Genomic DNA, 27,640 nt, shown 5'->3' on the forward strand with positions numbered 1-27,640 from the left:
GGCATCACCACAAGACGCCCGAGCGCAATCAGTGACGCCAGAACTCCGAGGATTGGCTGAGAGGGATCGCCCGATGCCCGGATGTAAAAGCGCCGGCCCAGCTGGTCGGACCGCGGCCCCCGGCGTGGTTTCTGGATGACGCTCTCTGGGGAGGTCTCTATAAACAGGTCTCTGTCTCTGCCTCCGTCTTTGAGTTGGGAGGGACTGCAGGCAGCAGTCTCCTCTGTGGCCTTTCTACACGGTCATGCATCCCCTTGTCACCCTCGTAAAAAGTAGCTCGCTGTGTTCAAGGCCCTTTGAAGCTGCAGGCAGGGCCTGCTGAAGTATGGCCACCCCTTCCTAAACTGCAGCCTGCAGGCCGAGGGCGGTGGAGAGGAGAGAGTCAGAAGGGCCCTAGTACGAGTTTTGTTTTTCCTGCTTATGTAAGTGAATTGCGTGGAAATGAGTAGAAGAGCAGGAGCTGGAATGAGATGCTTGTACTGATCTTTACAGCTGTTTCAGGATGTTCCCTAACAGTCATGTACTGCAAATTACTCAGAGGCATTTTGGCAGATGAAAGGATTTCTAAATTCCTATCTGGTGAGGGAAAGCATAATGTACAATTTTACTCAAACGCAATGGGAACTGGGCCTTAAGAAGTCCCTTTTTCACTGGGAGAGAGAGAAGGTGATATTGTCCAAAAAGAGATGTACACTTTACCTGGCTTACGTAACTGTAAACCCTCTATACATCACCTTTATAATAGTTTTTAAAAATACTAAAATCCTTCCCCCCTCACCCCTTTGGTGCCGGTACTAGGGTTTTTAGGGCCTAGATGCCATCCCTTAGCTTTTTCACTCAAAGCTGGTGCTCTTAACACTTGAGCCAGAGCTCCTCTTTGGGCGTTTTGCTGGTTAATTAAAGAGTCTCCCAGACTTTCCCCGGGTGGCTTTGAACCTCAGTCCTCAGATCTTGAGATGCTATCCTCAGACCACAGGTGGTGTGAGCCACCTGTGTCCAGCTCCCTCTTTAAAAAAAAAAAAAAATTACTTATTTGAGACAGAGTCTCACTAGGTAGTCCAGAAAAACCTGCTATTCACTATGATAGCCCATACTGACCTTCTCCACTTAATCATTTTGGGTTGGCTTCCTGAGAGCTGTGATTACAGACATGCACCACCATACACAGCTTTAGAAGTCCCATTGCTTGATCAAAGTGGAATATTGTTTTCTTCCACAGAAAAGCAAACTCGACTGTGTACTTAGGACAATGAAGGTATCAGAGCTGGAAAGAGGAAGGGAAGCTCCTCCAGAAAATAAGGAAGAGAGACTTCCTTTTTTGTTAGCAAAGAAGATACATGATTATGTTTGGTTCATACTAGGAAGTAGAGAAACACAGGAAGCCTCTTAGCAGCTATTGTAAGACTCAAGGCTAGAGAATGTGGTTTCAAGTGCTAGAGATTAAAAAGAGGCAGCTCTGATGGCCTAACCTGTTTTGTTGTTCCCTCAGAACTAAGCTTTTTAGCCTCTGCTTCTGCTGCCTTGCTTTGTGTGTCTTGCAGCTAAGAACTGTGAGATTGGCAGATTTTCTTTTTAATATGGCCTGCTGATTAGGTCTAGCCCATGTCTATAGTGTAGTGGCCAGAAAAGCAAGGTCTTTCTTGGGACACTGCATGGCTAAGGGCGTGACAAGCAATTAAGACTTCTACCTATTTCATATTGTTCTATGCCTAATCTCCAGAACTTTTTCAGCTTGCAAAACAAAGTCTGTCAGATGAACAATTCCTAATTGCCACCTCCTTAACCTCATCTAAGTGAAATCATTCAGTATTTAGCTTTTTGTGACTGGTTTATCTCATAGTATAAAGTCCTCAGCTGGGCGCTGGTGGCTCACACCTGTAATCCTAGCTACTCAGGAAGCTGAGAGCTGAGGGTCGCGGTTCAAAGCCAGCCTGGGCAAGAAAGACTGTGAGACTCCTATCTCCAATAAACCACCAGAAAAGTGGAAGTGGTGCTGTATCTCAAGTGGTAGAACGCTCACCTTGAGCTGAAGAGCTGAGGGACAGCGCCCAGGCCCAGAGTTCAAACCCCACAACCGACAAAAAAAAAAAAAAAGGTCCTCAAGTTTCATCTCATTGAAGTATGTATCAGAACTCCTTTTTTCTTTTTCTTTTCTTTTTTTTTTTTTTTTGGGGGGGGGGGAGGTCCGGTCGTGGGGCCTGCACTCTGGGCCTGGGCGCTGTCCCTCAGTTCTTCAGCTCAAGGCTAGCGCTCTACAACTTGAGCCACAGCACCACTTCCGGCTTTTTTTTCTTTTTGCTTATGTGATACTGAGGAATCGAACCCAGGGCCTCATGTATGCAAGGCAAGCACTCTACCACTGAGCCACCTTCCCAGCCCTCCTTTTTTCTTTTACTTATTTTGCTTTTGCAGAAACTACAGTTAAAACTCAGGACCTTGCACTTGCTAAGACCCTACCACTCTAAGCCATGCTTCCAGCCCCTTTTGTTTTGGTTATTTTTTAGATAGGGTCTCACTTTTTGCCCAGGTTGGTTTGTAGAGCAATCCACTACTTACGCTTTCCATGATGGGTTGACAGATCATGTTCAGCTTTCTCTGTTGAAACAGGGCCTCATGAACTTTGTTTTTTCTTAATTAGATTAAGTGTTTACATAAATTTCACAAAATTCACAGTATTGTGGGTTAGTGATATTTACTTAAAGTCACATAACATTTTAACCTTCTCGAGGCACATTGTCATTATCAGCCTCATGAACTTTTGCCTGGATGTGAGCCACTGCACTCAGCTAGAACTTCCTTTTAAAAGATGAATAATATCCATTGTGGGTTTGGAGGTGTGGCTCAGTTGGTAGAAAGCCAGCCAGTGAGAAGAAGTGTCAGATACAGAGTTCAAATCTCGGTCGTAGACCTAAAAAAAGAAAAAGAAAAGAAAAATATAACATTGCATGTGCACCATATTTGATACATTTATCCATTGATAGGTTGTGTGATACTTTCCTTACCACTGTGACCTGATAAACAAGGCCAGCCTGAGCTATGTGGCAAGATGCTGTCTCAAAAAACAAGACCTGGGCTGGGAATGTGGCTTAGTGGTAGAGTTCTTGCCTAGCATGCAAGAAGCCCTAGGTTCGATTCCTCAGTACCACACACACAGGAAAAAGCCGGTAGTAGAGCTGTAGCTCAAGTGATAGAGTGCTAGCCTTGAGCCCAGAGAAGTTCAGGGACAATGCTCAGGCTTAGTTTAAGCCCAAGACTGGCAAAAATAAAAACTAAAAAAAAAAAACAACAACAAAGCATGACACTGGTAGTTCATACCTATAATGCTAACTAATCAGGAGGCTGAGGATCACCATTCTGGCAGGAAAATCCATGAGAATCTTATCTCCAATAAACTACCAAAAAGCTGGAAGTAGAGCTGTGGCTGAAGTGGTAAAGCTCCAGCCTTAAGCAAAAGAAACTCAAGAGACAGCACCCAGGCCCTGAATTCAAGCCCCAAGACCAGCACAATTTTTTTTTTATTCCCCCTCCTCCAGCACAATTTTTTTTAAAACAGGAACTGAGAATATAATAAGAAGCCTACCTAAACCAACAAGCCAAGAGTGGTTGTACATGCTTGTAATCCAAGCTATGCAGGAGCAGAAGAAGGAGGAGGGTCTCTAAGCCTGGTTATAGCAAAAATCTATCTGAAAAAAAAGCAAAATAAGAGCTACAGACATGGCTCAAATGGTAGAGCACCTGCCTAGCAAGTTTAATGCCCTTAGTTCAAATCCCAGTACTACCAAAACAGAATGAAAAAAAAGCCTGCACACTAATCCTGTGCTGCCTTCCTCCCATCCCTGTCTTGCTTCTTCACCAGTCTCCTACTACTCCTTGGAATCATCCCTAAATAAAAATCTCAGGTGAGTGTCTGTTTCTGGGGGAATTGAATCTGAGGCTCTTCTGACCATGTTCTAATGACTTCATTTCATTTTTTTTTTTTTTTTTTTGATCTGGTCATAGGCCTGAACTCTGGGCCTGGGCGCTGTCCCTCAGCTCTTCAGCTCAAGGCTAGCGCTCTACCACTTGAGCCACAGCACCACTTCCAGCTTTTTTTCTTTTTGCTTATGTGGTGCTGGGGAGCAGAACCCAGGGCCTCATGCATGCAAGGCAAGCACTCTACCACTGAGCCACCTTCCCAGCCCCATTTTTTTTTTTAAAGACAGATTCTTGCTAGGCAGCCTCGGTGAGCCATAAACTCACTATATAGCTCAGGTTTAACTTAAACTCACAATCCTATTGCCTCAGGCTCCCAAGTGATGTAATTATAGGCGTGTACCAGTGTTCCCAGCTCCTTTGTTAACTTCTTTATGTCATGGCAAAAAGATAAAAATACAGTATTTATGGAACACACATGGGTAAGTTTAAGTAGACTTGAGGAGGCCTATAAGAAACCTAATGGAAAAAAATCATTACTTTTTAAATAAATATAATAAGATTTTTAAACAGTGTATTTGGGGGCTAGAGGAGTAGCTCAGTGACAGCATGCACAGGTTCTGGGTTTGATTCCCAGAACTGCAGAATAAATAGTACTTTGGAAAATGTTGATTTGGCTAGGTAGGAAAATAAAAGATTTTTAATTTTCATGATAAAATAGCTACACAGTTTCTTATTAATATCGCTTAATCATATTTCCAAATTTTATCTCTTAATCATATTTCCAAATTTTAGTAGTCATACCTGTAATTGCACATTAGTAGAACAGTTCTGTCCAATAAACATGATATAACCATAGACTTTACCCTACAATTTACTTTAAGTGATCTCCCTATAATTTGTACTTTATATTTTAGACTCCTCTACCTTAAAGGCTATGAAATTCTACTGTGTGCTGACTTCATAGTTTAACTCTAAAGAATTTCCAAGTTTTTCAGATTAAGTCGCCGCAATCTCAAATATTGATATGCATCATCAAGAGACAATGTCAGAAATTTTAATTCAATTCAGTAATACTTATTTGTATTGTGGGGGGGAGAGGGTGGTTATCCTGGTGTGTGAGAGAGTGAGAAAGTTAGCAAGCAAGGGAGAGACTGGGGAGAGGGAGAGGAAGAGACTGGGGGAGGGGGAGAGGGAGAGACTGGGGAGAGGGAAAGGGAGAGACTGGGGGAGGGGGAGAGGGAGAGACTGGGGAGAGGGAGAGGGAGAGACTGGGGGAGGGGGAGAGGGAGAGACTGGGGGAGGGGGAGAGGGAGAGACTGGGGGAGGGGGAGAGGGAGAGACTGGGGGAGGGGGAGAGGGAAAGGGAGAGTAGTGGGTTTTACTTTACTTTGTTGTACCAATCCCTTGGCTTGAACTCAGAGGCTGGGTGCTGTCCTTGGGCTTTTTTGCTCAAGGCTAGCACTCTATTACTTGAGCCACACCTCCAATTGCAGTTGGTTTGTTGTTTTGTTTTTAAGTTTATTGGAGAGAAGAGTCTCATGGACTTTTCTGCCTGGGCTGGCCTAGAATCATGATCCTCAGATCTCAGCCTCCTAACTAGCTAGGATTACTGGCACTAGCCACCAGCACCCAGCAGTATTAGATTTTGAACTAAAGAGATATGATTACTTGGAAAAGTAATCTACCATTTGAACCAATCCTCCAGCATTTAGGCATGCACCATCATGCCTGGCTTACTGTTTAAGATGGATCTCACTAACATATTACCCAGGCTGGCCTTAAGCAGTGGATCCTTCAGATCTCTGACTTACACATGGCTGGGAAATAAATACACAGGAATCTCTTCTAACTTATCCTGCCTTGCCTTCCACTATCTTCATTCCCAGGCTTATACCAGCAATATTTTTTTTCACAAATAGACCTTCTATTTGACACTATTAAAAATCTGAATTTTTAAATGGATTCTTGGACTGGTGGTGTCTATCCATCAGCTTATTCGACTTTAGCACCAGTCTTGTCACCAGTAGTTCTTCCAGAACTACCATCTTCACCATGAAGTTCCATGAGTCTTCCCAATTCAAACTTGGGCTTCTTCAGCATTTTTACTTTTCTAACAAAGACATCACAAAGTAGGTAAATAGTCTGGCAAGTCTTTTTCTATGTCTTTCCAAATGCTTTCTGGAATGGTTTTTTTTTTTTTTTTTTTTTTTTTTTTGTCAGCTGTGGGGCTTGAACTCTGGGCCTAAGCACTGTCCCTGAGCTCTTCAGCTCAAGGTGAGCTCTCTACCACTTGAGCCACAGCACCACTTCCGGTTTTCTGGTAGTTAATTAGAGATAAGTCTCACAGACTTTCCTGCCTGGGCTGGCTTTGAACCCAATCCTGAGTAATTAGGATTACAGGTGTGAGCCAGCAGCATCCAGCATCTGGCTTTTAACTGTTTTTTTTTTTTTTTCTTTTTCCTTTTCTTTCCTTTTCTTTTTTTCTTTTTCTTTCTTTTTTTTTTTTTTTTTTTTTTGCCAGTTCTGGGGCTTGAACTCAAGGCCTGGGCACTGTCACTGAGCTTCTTTTGCTCAAGGCTAGTACTTTACCACTTGAGCCACAGCGCCACTTCCTGCCTTTTCTGTTTATGTGGTACTGAGGAATTGAACCTAGGGCTTCATGCATGCTAGGCAAGCACTCCACTGCTAAGCCACATTCCTCTTCCAGATCTGGCAGACTTGCTGATGCTGAGCATAGCGGGCACTTACATTTTTTAGTAAAACCAACACAGGCAAATGAAGCAAATATTTGCCTGTAGTCTTGACATCAACATGAGCTTCAATCCTGGTCTGCCACTTTCTGACCATGGCGCACATTTTGTTCCAAGTGAGCTCCATGACGTGGAAGCTAGTTAGGCAGTTCTTGCCCTGAACAGCCTCAGTAAATAGCTTGAATTTTCTAAATTTTCATCATTCTGTATATCAGCGAGGCTCACTTCAAGCTCCCAAACCTTGAGGCCATCAGATGCAAATTTGGTTCCTTGAAATCTCATGATTTGTGTTTTCCTAATATTTCTTATACGGAACATGGCCAGTGCTTTCACATTATACAATCTTTCTTAGAAAATGGATCAACCACTTTCTCCTTGGCTCCCTTTTTGCTGACTTTTGTAGGGTGCTTGCTCTTGCCAACTGCCATGGTGCTACTCAGAAAGCCAAAAGGCTATACCAGCAATATTGAATTTCCAACTTCCACCCCAGTACATGGCTCTGTTGAATTCCCTGATGTTTGTGCTATCTAATCTAGAATGTTCTTTCTTTTCTACCTAATTCACACTTGGCTCCTCCAATCTATTCACACTGCAAGTGAAGAAAATGATTCAAAGTACACAAACTGATCATGTTGTGCACGTGTGCGCACACACACACACATTCACACTTAAACCCTTTCATGGAAAATGCTTCAAAACACAAACCTGATTGTGTTCTTATACCACATCTTTTTTTTTTTGGGGGGGGGGTCCGGTCATGGGGCCTGGGCTATATCCCTCAGCTCTTCAGCTTAAGACTAGTGCTCTACCACTTGAGCCACAGCACCACTTCCGGCTTTTTTCTTTTTGCTTATGTGGTGCTGAGGAATCGAACCCAGGGCCTCATGCATGCAAGGCAAGCGCTCTACCACTGAGCCACCTTCCCAGCCCCTTATACCACATCTAAAATCTACTGTAGATTCCTAGTTTAGTATTGTGTTATGGACACTAGGAATTCTTTCAATTTCTTAAACCTACTCAGACAAGGTTTTCAAGAAATCTAGAAATTTTCTTTGCCTAATCTTAAAAATTGTTGGGGTTGCCCTTTGTGCCATCCTCTACTACCCAGGTCCTCACCCTCACAGTCAGATAAGCAATAGTAGTTTCCAGAACAAGTGGACCCCCATGCTTTAGCAATTCAGCTCCTCCCACTAGACCAGTGGGAGGGACATAACTATAGGAGTCCTGTGAACACCTGCACCCCACACTCTCTAGAGCCTTCAGCCAGATGGAACCACAGCAGCTCTAACTCTCCATTGGCTGGTATATTTATGTAGCTGTTTGACTGAGCACCATCTCCATTGAGCAATGTCAGACATTGTTTTAGGAGCTAGGGCTATCACACTGAACAAAAGCAAATTCCTGCTTTCAAGAGTTCACAAGCTAGAGGGGACAAAGCAGGCCATAAACAAGGCAATGTATAGATCTTGTGAGGATAAATGTTGTAAGGAAAAAAATTAAGATAAAGAGTGGAAAGGATATTTTTGTGAATTGTGGAGAGCTTCTCTTGAAGAAGGAAGAGATGTAGATGCCTGAGTAAAATGAAAAAACAGAATTTTAGAAGATTTTTTTTTTTTTTGAGACAGGATCTCATTTTATTCAGACTGGCCTCAAACTCCTGGGGTCTATCCCAGGAATGAAAAGATCAAGTGCTAGGGATCTAATCCAGGGCCATGCTAGGCAAGTACTTTACCCCACTCCTTCCTGGGTATTTTAGCATATGTGATTGAGAAGAAAAAGTAATCATTTTTTCGAGAAAATATTTGTGTAACCTTTCTCCCTATGGCAGTCTATTAATGTAGTAGATCCATTGATTCTCACATCTCAGAATTCTCACCCTTGTGTAGTTCCCTCCTTTATTGACTCTGGATTTGGCTTTGGCCAATGGGACATTACTAATGACAGGAATACATTCTAAGAAAAGCATCCTTAGGACATTTTGTCATTGTGTAAATATCAGAGTGTAGGTAGATAAACTAAGTTAGCTACAACATTACTAGGGGATATAATCTTATGAGACCACCATCATTAACAAAACCATCATTATTTAGAACATGATGATGTTAACCAATTTAGTCCTCACAATAACCCAATGAGCTACATTCTTAGTCCCTCTTCGAGATGAGGAAACATAGGCACAGAAAGGAGAAGTAATTTGTTTATGGCAGGACCAGAATTTAAAACACGGGGAATATTTTCCAGGATCTATTATTTTTTTTCCTTCCTTTTCCTGGTGTTAGCAATTGACTTTTTTTTTTTTTTTTTTTTATCCAGTTGTGGGGGCTGAACTCTGGGCCTGGGCGCTGTCCCTCAGCTCTTCAAGGCTAGCGCTCTACCACTTGAGCCACAGTGACACTTCTGGCTTTTTGCTTATGTGGTGCTGAGGACTCAAACCCAGGGCCTCAGGCATGCAAGGCAAGCGCTCTACCACTGAGCCAACTTCCCAACCCAGCAATTGACCTTTTATATGCTGAGCATATATTCTACCACTGAACTATACCTCCAGCCCCCAGAATCTCTTTTTTATTTCTTTTTAGTTAGTCATGGGGCTTGTACTCAAGGCCTGGATGCTGTCCCTAAGCTTTTTCATTCAAAGCTACCATTCTACCACTTTGAGCCAGTTTTCTGGTGGTTAGTTAGAGATGATCTCTCAGACTTTCCTACCCTGGCTGGCTTTGAACCATGATCCTCAGCCTCCTGAGTAATTAGGATTACAGGTATGAGCCACCAGCACCCAGCCAGACTCTCTTTTTTTTTTGCGGGGGAGTGGTCATGGGGCTTGAACTCTGGGCTTGGGCACTGTCCCTCAGCTCTTCAGCATAAGGCGAGTGCTCTACCGCTTGAGCTACAGTGCCACTTCCAGTCTTCTAGTGGCTTATTGGAGATAAGAGTCTCACAGAGCCGGGCACTGGTGGCTTACACCTGTAATCCTAGCTACTCAGGAGGCTGAGATCTGAGGATTGAGGTTCAAAGCCAGCTCAGGCAGCAAAGACTGTAATACTCCTATCTCCAATAAACCACTAAAAAACAGAAGTGGCACTGTTGCTCAAATGGTAGAGCACTCGCAAAAGAGTCTCACAGACTTTCCTGCCCGGGCTGGCTTTGAACCATGATCCTCAGATATCAGCCTGCTGAGTAGCTAGGATTACAGATGTGAGCCATAGGTACCCGGCTCTTTTTTTTTTTTTTTTGACACAGTGCCTCTCTATGTAGCACACTGACTTCAAAATGTATGATTCTCCTATTTCAGTATTTTGTGTGTTAATATTGCAGGCTTATTCAACCATGTTCAGCCTCCAAAATCCATATTGTGGAGGGAGGGAAAGGAAGAGAGATAGAAAGCACATGGAGATACAGCTGAACTCAGGGCTTCCTGCCTGCTAGACAGGTGCTCAAGAAGTAGAGCCTTTCTTGAGTGAGATCAAGTCTCACTTTTAGGCCTGGGTCAGCCTGGACAGCAATCCTTGTACTTACACTTCCCAACACAGGTGGAAGGATGGGAAACAATCACCATGCCATTCTTTCTCTGTTGAGACATCAAAAACTTTATTGCTTGAAGGGACTACAATCTTCCAAAATACTACCTTGCACAAAGCTGGGATGACAGACACTATGCCACTGTCCCCAGCTACTGGATGAGATGGAGGTCTCATGAACTTTTTACCTGGACTAACCTCGAATGTTAATTCTCCCAGTCTTCACTTCCTGACCAGGTAGAGTTGCAGAAAGAGCCACCAAAATCCATAGTAGTGACCACCTCAATAGCCTTTGTTGGTGAAGCATCTAAAAACAAAGATTTCAAAGCAGAAGATGAAGAGCATCTTCCCCATCACATCGATGGCATTATCAGATAGAAAGCTCCCCATTTGGGTGCACATTTCTGCACCAAAAATGTGTTCATGATGCCAGTGATATCAGGAAAATGACAATGAGGAATGATAGGTGATGACAAACACTAGGAAGAAAGACTCTTGCATTTGGCTCATTTATAGACCTTTAACTCTGTCAGTTAAATTGACCAAACTAACTTGTAGCCCAATTCCAGTCTCCCAAATCTATCAAGAAACTGAATCAAAGTTGGATGTTGGTGGGTCATGCCTACAACCCTAGCTACTCAAGAGACTGAGATCTGAGAATCACAGTTTGAGCCAGCACAGACAAATCCAAGAGATCTCCAATTAACCAGAAAAAATTGAGAAGTAGAGATGGTGGCTCAAATGGAAGAACACCAGCAATGAGTGGAAAAGCCTAAGGAGGGCATGAGGCCCTTAGTTCAAGCCCCAATACTGGTCCACATGCAAGAGCCCTGTGTTGATAGTTGCTAACTCAGTTCTGTGGTTCTAAGTCATTTATAATGCTTGTTTGACCTATGAATAGATCTTTTAGACAATCAACACAGAGTCTGATGGCAAAGCCCTATCTTGGTAACCTTTCCAGCCATGCTTCTGTCCTGAGGGGAAGCCTGGATGCAGGAATGTAGATCTAAGCCAACAACACTGTTGAGGTCACGTATGGACAGACAAACTTTCAGCTGGATAAATACAGAATTTTCCACCACTACTACCACCACAAGTATGTACACACATAAACACCCCTGGCCCGACTCTCAGATTTAGAGTAGATATAAGAAATTTAGCATTAAAGTGGCAGTTTAACCAAATAATAGAAGAAACATGCCATAAGTACTTTGCTTACTAGCTACAAAAAGGAGGCCTTGGCCTCTACTCAAAGGAGTAGAACTTCAGGTCTTGGTACTCAAGAGTCTTCTTCCAGAAAGTCTTTAAACTGGGTCTTCTTCATTAGTCACAAAAGAAACACTTACTGAGACCTATCTGCCCGTTTCTGTTCTAGCTGCTGGAGATAAAATGGTAAGCCACACTCTTCAGAAGCACTGCTGTACTCCAGTGAATGGCCTTTTTTAATGTATGCTGCCATCAGGCTATAAGAAGCAACCCTCTGAACTGGCCACCAGACAGAGATGCTATCAAGGATTCTACTCATATAACATATCATTATATTATTGTTGTTCATCATTATATTATTGTTGTTATTATTGATGGTGGTATTGGGGACTTAACTCAGGTCTTTGTACTTGGTAGTAAAATTGGTGTGTTTGGGTGGGTTTTTTGTTTTTGTTTTTGTTTCTGTTTTCGTTTTAGGTATTGGGGATTGAACTCACATAGTGCTTTACAGTATGAGCTCCATGGAAGCATCCTGGGAGACATTCCAATATCATTCTGCTTTCAGGAATTTTTTTTTTCCAGAACTACTAGTATGATTTTTTATCTTCTGACACTATGAAATATAGGACCAATGAGGCTGCCAAATAAAGAGAAATTCATGGCTCAGCTGTACTAATATGCATTTTTTTGTGTCCTTGGGTGTGGCCATGAACCATTCTGGAATAAGTATTTTTGCTACCTGTGCTTACATTTGTTACTAGTTATCTACAGTACCTATATTCATATAAATACCATGACAGATGTGTGTCAACCGAGTGAGGTGGAAATATGACAGCACTTAAAAATTAGGCAAAAAGCTGGGCACTGGTGCCTTGTGCCTGTAATACTAGCTACTCAGGAGGCTGAGATCTGAAAATTGCAATTCAAAGCCTGCTCAGGCAGGAAAGTCCAATTAATAACCAGAAACCAGAAGTAGATCTGTAGCTCAAAGTGGTAGAGCACTAACCTTGAGCAAAAAAGCTCAGGGATAGCACCTAGGCCCTGAGTTCAAGCCCCACAGTTGACAAAATAAAAATAAAATAAAGTAAATCAGGCGAAAGCCTTCGAGAAGACTGCATTGGGAATACTGCTTGAGTTATTTTGCTCTTTGTTGCACTAAGGATGTTGGGTTTATTCATAATGTCCCAATTCAAACAAAACTCAAGTTCCTGCCAAGTACAAGAAGAAAATCAAAAATATCTTGCAGATTAGATTTTGGTGTCTCGGGTTTATGGGGCACCATAGAAACTGTTTACAACAAATTGAAGCTATTCCCATAAATTGCCTCCTCTAACAAGTTTGTTTTTTTTTTTTTTTTTTTTTTGGCTTGAAGTCTGGGCCTGGGTGCTGTCCCTCAGCAATTCAGCTCAAGGCTAGCCCTCTACCACTTGAGCCACAGCACCACTTCTGGTTTTCTGAGTGGTTTATTGGAGATAAGTCTCACGGACTTTTCCTGCCCCACCTGGCTTTGAACCGCAATCCTCAGATCTCAGCCTTTTGAGTAACTAGGTTTACAGGCATGAGCCACCAGTGCCTGGCTCTCACCAGTTGTTTGTTTGTTTTCCTGACAAAAAGATTATGGGTAAAACAATTTATATCTACATCAGAATTTATGTTCAGAGAAGGAAATGCATGTGTAATATCAAACTTAAGCTAGAAGATATTAGAGAACAAGGTTAGAGAATTAATATAATTATGTAGAAGATATGTGTACATGGGCTGGGAAGGTGGCTCAGTGGTAGAGCGCTTGCCTTGCATGCATAAGGCCCTGGGTTCGATTCCTCAGCCCCACATAAAAAGTAAAAAAGCCGGAAGTGGTGCTGTGGCTCAAGTGGTAGAGCGCTAGCCTTGAGCCAAAGAGCTGAGGGACAATACCCAGGCCCAGAGTTCAGGCCCCACGACTGGACCCAAAAAAAAAAAAAAAAGAAGATATGTGTACAGTGAGTTCTCTCTCTCACACACACAAAATGTCACCAATTGAATTATTCCCATAAATGATGTCAGTAGGCATGCACATCAGCAATCCCAGCAGTTAGGAGGCTGAAGTGGGAGGGTCATAAATTTGAGGCCAGTCTGGGTTACATAGTGAACACCTCTCTCAAAAAATAAAAAGTATAAAAAAAAATCTCATTATGCCTTTAAAGGTTTTTAAGGTGTTTCATATCTGGTCAAGGTGAGATTTTTAAGAACTTCATTTTTAATTTGTAATAAAAGTTTACAACTTAATTTTTTCAAAAAAGTCACCACAAGCACCTGTTAATAAAGGTCTTAAAATAATTGTGTGAAAATTTAAAAAAATAAAAAGTATAAAAAAGTCAAATGGGATTTAAGAAATTAGTCTAACATTTGGCCAGCTGACTCAAGCCTACAATCCTAAAACTATAATCCTAGTTAGGAGGCTGAAACCTAAGGATTGCAGTTGGAAGCCAGCCCAGGCAAGGAAGTCCATATGTCTTTGTTTTGGCCAGTCCTGGGGCTTGAACTCAGAGCCTGGGCACTGTCCCTGAACTTCTTTTTACTCAAGACAATCACTTTACTATTTGAGCCAGAGAGCCACTTCCAGCTTTTTCTATTTATGTGGTACTGAGGATTTGAACCCAGGGCTTCATGCATGCTAGGCAAGCACTATACCACTAAACCAAATTCCTAGCCCCTACCTCACTTTTTTTGGGGGGGGTGGGTCCGGTTGTGGGGCCTGAACTCTGGGCCTGGGCGCTGTCCCTCAGCTCTTCAGCTCAAGGCTAGGAATCGAACCCGGGGCCTCATGCATGCAAGGCAAGCGCTCTACCACTGAGCCACCTTCCCAACCCCCCTACCTCACTTTTTTTTTTTTTTTTTTTTTTGTCGGCTGTGGGGCTTGAACTCTGGGCCTGGGCGCCGTCCCTCAGCTCTTCAGCTCAAGGCGAGCGCTCTACCACTTGAGCTACAGCGCCACTTCCGGTTTTCTGGTGGTTTATTGGAGATAGGAGTCTCACGGTCTCCCCTGCCCGGGCTGGCTTTGAACCGCGATACTCATATCTCAGCCTCCTGAGTAGCTAGGATTACAGGCGTGAGCCACCAGCGCCCAGCTCCTACCTCACTTTTATATTGATCACCTCACCAAATTTATTTGCTTCCTAACACCTAAAAAAACACTTATTTTATATGTAGTGGCTAAATTATAGGCAACCAGTCTACCACTAAGCAACATTTCACAGGATTTTTTGGAAAAAATTTATTAAATACTTGTACAAATGAATTTAAATTCCGGAAATTGGGTTATAAGTACCATCCATCTTGTTCAGTCACCCAATTTACAAAATTTTTCCCCCCATTCCTGGTGCTTGAACTCGGGGCCTGCTGTCTGTCCCTGATCTCTTTTGTTCAAGGCTAGTTCTTTACCACTTTGAGCCACAGCTCCACTTCTGGTTTTTGAGTGGTTAATTGGAGATAGAGTCTCACAGATTTTCCTGTCCCAGCTGGCTTCAAATATCTACCCTCAGATCTTAGCCTCCTGAGTAGCTAGGATTACAGGAATGAGGCTCTGGCACCAGATTTCTGCATTATTTATATATATTATACCTTAGTATACTGCCTGGCAATATAGACTTTTAGTTAAAAATGTTGATTTTTAAAAAAAAACACTTTATAGATAGATGGGGATATTTGAGAAGGTAATGCCTAAGACTGGAAAAACTAGATTTTTTTTTCAGCCAAAACAAAAGCACCCAGAAGTGAAAATGTTCATTTGGGAAATTAGAAATCTGTGACTGGAAGGCAGTTTAATGAAGAGGTGACATAGGGATCCTTTCAAGAAGTTCAAAGTCCTTGGCTTAGCAAGCTATACCAGGAGGGAAGGATGTCTCCCAAGCAGCTTTGAGACCTCCCCTCCAGCCAGGTGAGCTCCTTTAAGCTTGGGTACATCCAGTGACTTGTAATTTCCTAACATGTTCTTATTCCACACCCTAGGCTTCCCCTGTCCATTATTGGAATGCTCTCCCTCAGCTCAGCTGCCACTTTCACAGGAAAACTTTTCAGGTCCCATCAAGTTAAAACAGGAGCTTCTCCTGTGCTGACCTCTTATGGTTTCTCTTGTAGTTCCTTGACTTGCTTCCCCCACCCTTCACTAAAGCAAGGTGAACTAGGCTTTTTCAACTCGCATCTCCACCTGCATCGGTGGTAGAAATCAATGCCTGCTGTGTTACTCCATTTGTGGCCGTCCTAATTGTTACATTTGAAAATTCAAGGACTGAATTTACAAAACGTAGGTAGATACGGGCTCACAGAGTAGCCAGATTTGCAAATAAGTTATATTAAAATAATTAGTCGCAGTTAAGTGTCTCTTGCAAAGTAGAAAGCCTGGCTGGCCCTCAGTTCGCATTAAAGCCATCGAATTTTTCCCTGGATTAGTGCAGCCCCAAGCTGCTAATGCTCCAAAGGTCCTAGTGCCCACAAGATCCGAAACAGGTAACAGGCTTAGGGGCCATTCGGTGGACTATCAGTGTCCCCCGGGCTGCGCGAGGAAAAAAACCCCAAATCCAAGCTTGGTGACTCTGATGTCGCCAGGCCAGCCTTGCTCTGCATTTCCTGCCCAGCAGGTTCCCAACTGAACGCGCGCGCGCGCGCGCACACACACACACACACACACACAGCAGGCCTGTGTGCCGAGAAGCCCTCTCCCCTTCCGCACGCGGACACCCCCCCCCCCCGGCCTCCCCGGCTGCCCACTGATTTGGAATGAGGTGGGGGGCGGGGGAATCTGCCACGGAACCGCGCCGCTCCAGGGCCACAGCCCCTTCCAGCGGACAACCTCGGCGCCCTCTGCCCCCGGGAATGGAGAAAAAGGCTCCAGAAGGTTCCAGGAGCCTCAGAAACGCAGGCGTGCGCCTGCCCCCCCCACAAGGCCATTCGGCACAGCTCAGCCGGCTCCGAGCGCCCCCGCGCCGTTGCCCAGGTAACCGCGGGGCGGTGGCAGCTGCTAGAGAGGCGGGACTTCCGGCGAATGACGCGTCCGGGCTAGACTACAAAAGACGACGGCTGCGGCGGGCCGGGCGGAACTTTCCAGAACGCTCGGAGAGAGGTTGGAGGAGCGGCGGCTGTCCTAGCTGCGTACAGCTACACGCTCCTTCCCGCTCCGCCGCCGGCCCCAGCCCGCTCACCGGTGAGTTTGGGCCCTCGCGTTCTCCCCGAAGCCCCGGGTTGAGCCCTTTGGTGGTGCCAAGGAGCCGGATGGAGCCGCAGCCGAGAGGCGGTTGGCTCCGCGTGGGCGAGGGCATGGAGGGCTCCCGGAGCCACCATTCCCCGTTTGTGGGGCGGGGGACCAGCGGGGCACCGCGGTGGAGCGGGCCCGAGGCCCTTCCTCGGCCTCCCCCGCCCACCCCGAGCTCTGTGAGGACCGGGCCGCCCTCGGCCTCGCCGCCGTGCGCGCCGCCGCGTCCCTCCGCCCGCGCCCGCGCCGGGTGGGCAGCGCTGCGCGCACGCGCGGAGCGAGGCAGGGGTGAGGGGTTGCAGGAGGAGCCGGGCGGAGGCTGCGGCTGGCGCTGCTCTGGTCTCTCCTCCCTCTCTTTGTTGAGAGCTGGGCTTCCCACCTCCACCCCTCCGACCCTGGGCGGGAGGGAGAAAGGAAGGAAACCTTAACGGTCGGCGCCAAGTGCCGGAGGTTGTGTGTGTGGAGGGGGTGGGGGGGTGTACCTGAGGACCGGAGCACAGGAGAGGGTTGGCCGGTGGACGTGGGTAAGCTGGAAGCAATGTGGCTGAGAAACACCCCGGAGGGAGGGGCCTGGAGAGCTCGCTCTCCGGAGACCGGTTTCATAAACCACTGCCCCATCCCCCCCACGTGCCGCGATACCATCTTCATCTGGAGCGTGTGTTGATTTTATCAGACGTGCCAAAGATAGTGATTATGTAGTAGTAACTGATGGAACTTATTGGTGCATCTTTGGATTGCTGCCTTCACCGCTTCTGGGGAAGGGGAGCCGGAAGAATCGAGATCACAGTTTTAGTTAGGCTAATGTGGTAGCTTTGCTGCGGGAGGGGGGAGGGGGCAGGGGGGAGCGGGGAGGAGTCAACTGCTAGAAGGCTTTTTAAATTCCCTGGTAGTTGTGTTAGCTTGTATTTCCTGTTAGAATTTAACAGCTGAATTACTGCAGGGATTCTCTTTAAGGAAGGCACTGTTCTTGAGTTTGAGGAAGAACAGATTACCTTCGCTCTGATTGTTAAAACCATGCTTTGAAGGCTGGTTACAATTCCTTTTTCTCCTTTGCAGGCTAGAAAATGGTGAAAGAAACGACTTACTATGATGTTTTGGGAGTCAAACCCAATGCCACTCAGGAAGAATTGAAAAAGGCTTACAGGAAACTAGCCTTGAAATACCACCCTGATAAGAATCCAAATGAAGGAGAAAAGGTGAGTAGTATATTTTTAAACATAGCTGAATATTTGTCTATGAAATTGTATCTAATTTATATAGTAGCTATGCTTTGTAACACTTTTTTGTGGATTTTACTTTTTCCTCAACAGTTTAAACAGATTTCTCAAGCTTATGAGGTTCTCTCTGATGCCAAGAAAAGAGAATTATATGACAAAGGAGGAGAACAGGCCATTAAGGAGGGGGGAGCAGGTGGTGGTTTTGGCTCCCCCATGGACATCTTTGATATGTTTTTTGGAGGAGGAGGAAGGATGCAGAGAGAAAGGCGAGGTATGAAAAATTCCAGTCTACTTGCAGCACAATACTGTTCCTGGTCAAAAAAATTCACCCAGTTTAAATTGTTTTTTTTCATGTTGATATAGTATTGTACACTGAACTGAAACAGCATGTTTGATTTCTGCTATCATTTTTAGATGAAGCTAAAAATAAGCCAATGAAGTGGCAAAAGATGAGTACTCATTTCAAAGCCCATTGTATTTCCCTGCCCCTGAAACCTAGTGGTAGCTACAAGGACGTTTTTTTAGAGAAAGGTGAATTAAAGTTCAGAAACCTAAATCTCAAGTTCATGAGTCAAGCTGACAACAGAACCATTACATTCAAATAGCCTGCTGTCCATTAAATCTCAACATACATGTATTTTACTATTTAGGAAAAAATGATCTCTAGGCTTTATAGCATTCTGGTGTAGAGAAGTCAGTGTCATTTCTTTTTCCAGTGTAGTTTAAACAAAGAATGGCTGATGAGTAGATCACTGCTAGAATGAATTATTTCACTTTGAACTAAAAGTTACCACTGGAATATTCCTATATTGCTTATCTCAGAGTTGTGGGATTGTTTTGTTTTGTTGTGGAAAATGAGCTAGATCAAACTCCAGAATCTTTTTTTTAATTTTCTGTTGGTTGTGGGGCTTGAACTGGGCCAGGACTCTGTCCCTAAGCTCAAGGCTAGCATTCTACTAGTTGAGCCACAGTGCCACTTCCAGTTTTCTGTTGGTTAATTGGAGATGGGTCTCACGGCCTTTCCTGCCCAGCCTGGCTTTGAACTGAGATCCTCACATCTCAGCCTCCTGAGTAGCTAGGATTACAGGTGTGAGCCACCGGCACCTGGCAGGAATCTTTCTTTCTTACAGTGTATACGCTAAGGTGAGAAGAAAGGTTTAAGCAATCCAAAGCCAACTATGTAAACTGGTAAAAGAAAGGTCAAGCTAGGAGCATAAAGAATAATGTTTCATAATGTATTTAGAGAGTAAATGCTCATTAAGCATGTGCAGAAAGGAATTTGGAGAACTTTTTATTAGTTAGGCATAAGATAAGGCAGCACTGTTTTGTTGGTGGATAAAGTCCTATTGGAAGGATCACTAACTAGGAACTCATTAACCCTGATAAGGGACTCTTAACCCCACTATCCTTATGTGATCTCAACCTTCCACTTCTTATGTAAGTGATGTAAAGCATATTCCTTTGTAGCCACTAACCACATGAAAAAAAAAAATAGAATTCTTTAGTTGGAAGTAGCCATCAGATGATGAATCCAATAACTTACATGAGAAAAAAAAATAGAATTCTTTAGTTGGAAGTAGCCATCAGATGATGAATCCAATAACTACGTGTGACTGTGAGGCTGTTGTAATGGACAATACAAATAAAGCATTTCCATCATTGCATTAACTGATATTGGACAATGCTATATTACAGAGTGGTAGAAGATAATTATTCTTTAGCCAGTATTGGCCTCATGGTAAATAACGCTTCTGAGAAGTAGGAATCTGTATTTCCATGGTGTCTGTGTATAGGAATTTTCTGTGCTAAAGTAATGAAGTAACTGGTCACATAGCACAATTAATTACATGCTAGGTGAAAGCTTTGAAGAACTGCATGTTTTGTTTTTATTGTAAATGGGCCCAGTTAAATAACATTCAGTGACTTTTATAAACGTATTTATCATTGCCATATTTCTAAGGTTTGTGTATATCCTTAGATATATTAATGTTTGGCTCAGTTTTCCGTATCTGTAATTACATCACAATTTGAGAATCGTGTATGATTTGAATATTGCTCCTGAGGGGTTACTCAACAGTTGTTACACCATGTGAAACTCAACTTCAATTATTTGTCATTTTGTGTCATGCTTTGAAACAAAACATTTACATAGACTTCATGAACTATTTTGTTCTAGGTAAAAACGTTGTGCATCAACTCTCAGTTACCTTAGAAGATTTATATAATGGTGCAACAAGAAAACTGGCTCTGCAGAAGAATGTGATTTGTGACAAATGTGAAGGTATAGTCTTTAACATGTTTCATATAACTGAAAATGTTGCTGAAGACCTAACACTTGACACAAATATTAAAAGCTGAGATTCTTAGAGAAGTATTAGCAAAATAGAACGTATTTTATTTTTATTTTTCTTCCCTATTAGTTCATTTTCTTTGACTTTTTGAGGTAAGGTCTTACCTTTTTTTGTTATTGTTGGTCGTGGGGCATGAACTCTAGGTCTGGGCGTTGTCCCTCAGCTCTTCAGTCAAGGCTAGTGCCCTACCACTTGAGCCACAGCACCACTTCCCAGTTTTGTTCTGCTTATGTGGTGCTGAGGAATCAAACCCAGGGCCTCATGCATGCCAGGCAAGCGCTCTACCACTGAAACACCTTCCCAGCCCACCTTTTTTTTTTTTTTTTTTTTGTCAGTCATGGGGCTTGAACTCTGGGCTGGGTGCTGTCCCTGGGCTCTTCAGCTTAAGGAGAACACTCTACCACTTGAGCCACAGCATCACTTCTGTTTTCTGGTTAATTGGGGATAAGAGTTTCATGGATATTCCTGCTCAGACTGGCTTTGAACCGTGATCCTCAGATCTCTGCCTCCTGAGTAGGATTACAGGCGTGAGCCACTGGCACCCAGTGTGGGCTTAACTTTGAAGCCCACAATAACCTAGAATTCACATTGGAGCCTAAACTTGCCTTGCAGCTCCTGAGTGCCTCTGACTCTTGGATTAATGGGGTAAAACCAGGCTTATGCCACACATTGAATTTTATATGCAGTTGATTAATTGGATTCTGAACTGACTCTTTGTGAGTTTTCTATTCCTAAAACAGTATCCGTAACACCTTATAAATAATAAGAAACTAGTATTTCAGAACTGTCTTGCTAAAATCCTACTCTGTCTGCCACTACGAGGTTCATATATGATTTTCTTTAAACTGTATAGGCCGTGGTGGTAAAAAGGGGGCAGTGGAATGCTGTCCCAACTGCCGAGGTACTGGGATGCAAATACGAATTCATCAGATAGGACCTGGAATGGTTCAGCAAATTCAGTCTGTGTGCATGGAGTGCCAGGGCCATGGAGAAAGGATCAGCCCTAAAGATAGATGTAAAAGCTGCAATGGAAGGAAGATAGTTCGAGAGAAGAAGATTCTGGAAGTTCATATTGACAAAGGTGAGTGCCGATCGATCCATTTCCATAGCAAGTTTATTAAGTGTTTTATAATTTTAAAAAATCCTTAGGTTATATGTGTGATCCAGAATTTCCTCATGTAATATGGTATCTCCTTAACTAGCTTAGTATATAAATGGTTGAATAACATTTTCCTCCGTACTCTTGTTGAGCCATAATTCTCCCACTTTGTTTAAAAATTGTGGTTAGGGGCTGGGAAGGTGGCTCAGTGGTAGAGTGCATGCCTTGCATGCCAGAGGCCCTGGGTTGGATTCCTCAGCACCACATAAGAAAAAAGCCGGAAGTGGTGCTGTGGCTCAAGTGGTAGAGCGCTAGCCTTGAGCTGAAGAGCTGAGGGACAGTGCCCAGGCCCAGGGTTCAGGCCCCAAGACTGGACCCAAAAAAAAAAATTGTGGTTAAATTGGGGTCTTCAGAAGTGGGGAGAAAGGACAAGAAGGTTTGGGTGAGGAGTAGGCTTATTAAAATTTAAGGCTGGGGCTGGGAAGGTGGCTCAGTGGTAGAGTACTTGCTTGCCTTGCATGCCTGAGGCCCTGGGTTCGATTCCTCAGCACCACATAAGCAGGAAAAAAAAGCCGAAAGTGGTGCTGTGGCTCAAGTGGTAGAGCGCTAGCCTTGAGCTGAAGTGTTGAGGGACAGTGCCCAGGCCCAGAGTTCAGGCCCTGCGACTGGACCCAAAAACAAATAATATTAAAGGCTTTCTTAGTGGATTGGTATATTGATTGATTGAGTGGTGTGTTTTGAGTTAAGGTTCTTGCTGTGTAGCCCAGACTAGTCAGTCTGCAGGGTTTTTTTTTTTGTTTTTTGTTTTTTTTTTTTAATCTGTTTTGGGCCTTGAACTCAGCCTGGGTGCTTTCCCTGAGCTCTTCAGCTCAAGGTAAGGGCTCTACCCACTTGAGGCTCCGAGGCACTCCCAGCTCTCTAGGTTAATTGGAGATAGGAGTCTCATGGATGTTCCTGCTCAGGCTGGCTTTGAAATGTAATCCTCAGATCTCAGCCTCTTCTGAGTAGCTAGGGTTATAGGCATGAACCACCAGTACCTAGCTTCTTAATGCTACCAAAGAAGTTTTAAAATGTAGAGGGCAATGTGTTTTTACATGTAAATTTAAGCAAACATTTGAATAGTTTGAACAAAGCTGGTCCTTTATGGGTTATACATCTGTATTCAGGCTGGTCCTTTATATCTGTGACTTACAGGGTTGTATTCACACTGTATTCAGGGAAGAAAAATATGACTGCACAGAACATGTTATTCCCTGAAAAAATAGACAAATATTTTAATAGGATTTATATCGTGTTGGGTATTACAATTAATCTGGAGATGATTTAAAGTATGGAGAGATAAAATTCACAGGTGGTTATATGCAGATATTTTTTTCCATTTTATTATGTTAGGGATTTTAGTATCCTCGGATTTTGGTATTTTGGGCAGATCTCTGGGACCAGTCCACTGCTGATGTCAGGGATGACTATAGTAACCGTGTGAATCATGACACTGACTGCCCTCCTTTACCTCCAGGTCCATACAGAAAAGTAGTGGGGGAAGAGAGGTTTGTCAAATTGACTTTGCAAGTCTATTTTTTTTCCCCTTAATTGGCCCATCAGTGCTAGAGTTTATACTGCATTACCTTGGAGTCACTTAGAACAACTGGGAAAACCTATCAGAGTTTAAGTACTAGTGTAACAAGACAGTTACTTTGCCTTATTGTAAAAAATTAAATTTTATCAATATGAAATTTGTATTTGGGTTTAAAGTCTATAATGAAATACTTGTGGATTTATGGGTATAGCTGGATTTTGCTTCAAAATAGGCAGAGCATGTATATGAAAGACATATTACATAGTAATCATGAGTTAACCACTGACTAGTTTAATGTTTTCCATACCCCAAAAAGTGAAAATTGTTGAAGTACATAATTCACAGTGATCATTAATCTGCAAACACAGGATGTGTGTGCATGCGTATGTGCATACCAGTATGTATCAGTATGTATCTAATGGCCTTTTTTTCTTTGGCCATTGAACTCAGACTTTATATGCTGTCCATAATCTTCTGCTCAAGGCTAGCATTACCACTTTGAGCCATAGCTCTACCTCCGGTTTTCTTGTGGTTAACTCTCCCACCTTTTTAGTAAAAGGTTTGAATATTTCTTTAAACAGAAACTTAGCTGAAAAATCCATCACTGGCACCATGGCTCATGTCTATAATCTCAGCTACTCAGGAGACTTGGTTTAAAGTCAGCTCTGGCAGGAAGGTCTTGAGACTTGATCTCCAATAAACCACTCAAAAATTGCAAGTGGCCCTGTGGCTCAAAGTCGTAGAGCTCTATCCTTGAGCAAAAGCCCAGGCTCTGAGTTCAAGACTCATGATAAACAAACAAAAAAAAATCACTGGGTGTTGGAGCTCATACCTATAATTCTAGCTACTCGGAAGCTGAGACCCACATTATCTTGGTTCACAGCCAACCTAGGAGAAAAAGGAGACCCATCTTCAACTTACCAGTTATAAAAAAAGCCGGACTAGGGCTGGGAAGGAATTCCTCAGCACCACATAAGCAGAAAAGGCTGGAAGTGGCGCTGTGGCTCAAGTGGTAGAACGCTAGCCTTGAGCTGAAGAGCTGAGGGACAGCGCCTAGGCCCAGAGTTCAGACCCCACAGCCAAAAAAAAAAAGTCAGACTAGAGATGTGACACAAGTGGTAGAGCACCAGCCTTGAGCAAAAAACCAAGGAAGAGGGCTGGGAAGGTGACTCAGTGGTAGAGCGCTTGCCTTGCATGCATGAGACCCCGAGTTTGATTCCTCAGCACCACATAAGCAAAAAGAAAAAAGCCGGAAGTGGCGCTGTGGCTCAAGTGGTAGAGCGCTAGCCTTGAGCTGAAGAGCTGAGGGACAGCATCCAGGCCCAGAGTTCAGGCCCCATGACCGGACCCCCCCCCCCCAAAAAAAAAAAAAAAAAAAGGAAGATGAAGCCCCTGCCTGTGTTCAACTGAATGCACTGGTGCTGGTGCACAAACATACACAAAATGTACGTATCTATAAAAATATTTGCTCCGGGAACTGGTGCTGTGGCTCAAGTGGTAGAGTGCTCGCCTTGAGCTGAAGAGCTCAGGGACAGCACCCAGGCAAGTTCAAGCCTCAGGACCAAAAAAATATATATATTTGCACCATTAGAAAATATTCCTTTCTCTGTATTTTTGATATTGACCATATGGTTCTAATATTAAACGTCCTTTTTTCCCCCCTTGCTACAGCTCTTGAGGGTAGAACTAGAACCTAGGGTCTTCCACATGCTCAGACAAGCACTATACCACTGAATCATATGTCAGCCTAGATTCTGTATTTTCACTTAAGGTTTATATATATGTAGATTTTGTATTTTTAAATACTGTTCAAGTTGGTTTAAGCAGAGTAAAAATTGGTATAGGTGCTTAGAAGTAACAATTGAAAAGAAGCAGTTTGCCAATCCCTGTGCCAATGTAGACTTTTAAAATTTAACCACTTTAATAAGTCTCTGGGAAATAAGCTGTGAGATTTGGAGCCTTCTCTGTTTGCATCTAGTTTTTGTTCTCATTTCTGTGAGGTTTGGTATCCACAGACTTGTTACTGACATTTTCATGCACCCACAAATACATATTTTTTCCTTTAGTAGGTTCTGGGACAGGACCTTAGCATTGGGCATGCACTAAAAGTACAAAATTCATCTTAACAGGCATGAAAGATGGCCAGAAGATAACATTCCACGGTGAAGGAGACCAAGAACCAGGATTGGAACCCGGAGATATCATCATTGTATTAGATCAGAAGGACCATGCTGTTTTTACAAGGTAAAAACTTAAAAGTTAACCACTCACCTGACATCTTGCATATTTAGTTGTCTATTTGTGCTGGTCCTTGGGGCTTGGCCTTAATTAGGCTGGACAGCTGTCCCAGAGCTTTCTCTACCATTTGAACCACAGCTTTACTTTGGGCTTTTCTTAGTCAGTTGGAGATAAGCATCTCACTAACTTTCCTGTTTGGCTGGCTTCAAACCATGATCCTCACATCTCAGCCTCCTGAGTTGCTCAGATTATAGGTGTGAGCCAATGGCTATTTATCCTTATTTAAATGAGGTTTTTGTTTGTCGTAGAATATAGGTTGTAATTATCATTAACTAGCCAGGTGCCAGGGAGCACCTGTAATTTCCTTGCTGTTGCTGTCAAGGAAACATGATTGTGTGATGGTACTATTTGATCATTAGTTGAAATATATAACGTGCCATATTTGCATTGATACAGACGAGGAGAAGACCTTTTCATGTGTATGGACATACAACTGGTTGAAGCACTGTGTGGCTTCCAAAAGCCAATCTCTACTCTTGATAACCGAACCATAGTCATCACTTCTCATCCAGGTATAGTCACTACATGGATCTTCTCTTTCTAGTCTAGTGTTAAGAACTGTAAGGTACTTCCTGGGCTGAATGAGATTATTGTTAAAAAAAGAAACCTGGCTATGTTTGGTAGTACCTAGAAAGTCCACAAGTAGAAGGCATCAAGATTGTTTTCCTACATAAATGTCCTACCAGTTTGACATTTCTCTGTAAATTGTTTTCCTTGCCTTATAAAAAATGTGGCCATACTTTTAAGGAAGAACTTGGCTTTGTTTTTAGGTCAGATTGTCAAGCATGGAGATATCAAGTGTGTGCTAAATGAAGGCATGCCAATTTATCGACGACCATATGAAAAAGGGCGCCTGATCATTGAGTTTAAGGTAAGTTGTAATACTCAAATATTTAAGAATGGTTAGCTTACAAAAATCAGGGCTTAAGCTCCATTTCCCCTTGTCTGTGAGTAAGGGTTTCTTGGAAAAAATTTATAGTGTTCAGTTTTGTTACTAGGATTCATAAACATTTTCCCCGATTTTACAACATTAAATTAAAATGCTTGGGTCAAAGATGACATTTTTGAGTCATTAAAAACCTGAACTTCTGTCATAATTATTGAATATTAGACACTAAGCCTTTTCTAACCTGGCATTATAAGTAATTTAAGATTATATGCGGTCATCTGTGTTTTTCTTGGGGGAAATGGATCCATGATACTTTTTAAGAAGCTAATAATGGAATGAAATTAACAGAAGTTTATTTCTTCAGGTAAACTTTCCTGAAAACGGCTTCCTCTCTCCTGATAAACTCTCTTTGCTGGAAAAACTCCTTCCTGAGAGGAAGGAAGTAGAAGAAACTGATGAAATGGATCAGGTAGAACTGGTGGACTTTGATCCAAATCAGGAAAGACGGCGCCATTATAATGGAGAAGCTTATGAGGATGATGAACATCACCCTAGAGGTGGTGTTCAGTGTCAAACTTCGTAATGGGGCCAGTGAATAGCACCCACTACTGCATTTTAAATGCAGGAGTGAATGAGTGAAGGACTAATCATAATAAGCTCACTACTTGCTATTGTTTTTTGTTGTAATATTCAACTGTAGTAGTGTTTTAAAAGTTAAATGAAGAATAAACAAATATAAAAGCTCTGACTTTGCTCTGTATGATGACTTCAGTGTGCAAGATGAAGTTTTAATACCTGTAAAAACTACTTTTAAAATAGTTCCTCTAGCATCTGTTAAACCACATCTTGTAATTGATTCAGCTGTGTACATGGACAAAACTTAAACTGAAATGCTAGGTATATGTGTTGACTTTGGTGTATGGCCTTTTATCATTAATCTGTGGGGCTAAAACTTTGTATTTGGCTAGTAATCTGAAAAAGAGAAATTTGTAGAGAAATGTTGGTTTGTCTAGCTATTTGTATTAAGTGGACTCATTGTGATGCCTTTGCATTTTATTGCCTCAACTATTACTTGAAGAGTGGCGTAATACATAATTTAGCGTGTGTTAACAGTGATACAGAAATGATACCTTCCTAGTGAAGAGGTTTATCATATGCTGCTTCTAAGGGCTTGCACTTCTAGAATTGCATCCCCACTGTCATCTTTTTAAATATATATATGTGTGTTCATATATAAATATGCATATATATATTATGTTGGTTGGAAATAGTTATGTTCTTTTTCCCTTTGAACCACGATAAAGCCCTTGAGTATCAAGTGACTTTGAGTTGGGTAGAAAAACAATTGAAAAGACCTGTACATTGAGAAGTTGCATGTATAACCTAGGAAGGTGTTCCTTAGATATGTTACAGGCTTACTTTAAACCATTTGCTCCAAAGTAACTGTAATTCGATGTTGGTAGTATAGCAGATTACAATGAATAGCTTTAACTGTATGTTTAAAGTCATATGTTCATAAGCTTAAATCTGGATACCAGAATTTAAGCAATTACTGAAATGTATGAAATGTCTCCTTAATATACTGATTACAAAGTAA

General features: G+C 42.8%; 1 protein-coding gene and 1 pseudogene across 2 annotated transcripts; one reads left to right on the top strand and one right to left on the bottom strand.

Moving 5' to 3' along the window:
- Positions 1-5,868: 5,868 nt before the first annotated feature.
- Positions 5,869-7,093, bottom strand: LOC138816055 (small ribosomal subunit protein eS1-like; annotated as a pseudogene).
- A 9,317-nt stretch (positions 7,094-16,410) lies between these two features.
- Dnaja1 (DnaJ heat shock protein family (Hsp40) member A1) lies at positions 16,411-27,640 on the top strand. 2 transcript variants are annotated; one of them, XM_070008663.1, is made up of 9 exons: positions 16,411-16,565; positions 17,670-17,809; positions 17,924-18,101; positions 20,007-20,111; positions 21,035-21,262; positions 24,986-25,100; positions 25,551-25,666; positions 25,925-26,025; positions 26,408-27,640. In XM_070008663.1, exons 2-9 carry the CDS (start codon positions 17,678-17,680, stop codon positions 26,624-26,626), a joined length of 1,194 nt encoding a protein of 397 aa, XP_069864764.1. In that variant the 5' UTR covers positions 16,411-16,565; positions 17,670-17,677; the 3' UTR covers positions 26,627-27,640. The 2 variants fall into 2 exon arrangements, with proteins under 2 accessions (XP_069864764.1, XP_069864769.1); XM_070008668.1 differs by lacking the exon at positions 16,411-16,565 and adding an exon at positions 17,120-17,137.

The sequence above is a fragment of the Dipodomys merriami genome, unplaced genomic scaffold (assembly GCF_024711535.1).
Source record: "Dipodomys merriami isolate MVZ:Mamm:240054 unplaced genomic scaffold, mDipMer1.0.p SCAF_11, whole genome shotgun sequence".
NCBI lineage: Eukaryota > Metazoa > Chordata > Mammalia > Rodentia > Heteromyidae > Dipodomys > Dipodomys merriami.

Coding starts and splice junctions, on each gene's coding strand:
- Dnaja1 (XM_070008663.1), top strand. CDS start 17,678: ATGGTGAAAGAAACGACTTACTATGATGTTTTGGGAGTCAAACCCAAT. Junction 25,101..25,550: donor GACCATGCTGTTTTTACAAG/GTAAAAACTTAA, acceptor GCATTGATACAG/ACGAGGAGAAGACCTTTTCA. Junction 26,026..26,407: donor GCCTGATCATTGAGTTTAAG/GTAAGTTGTAAT, acceptor TTATTTCTTCAG/GTAAACTTTCCTGAAAACGG.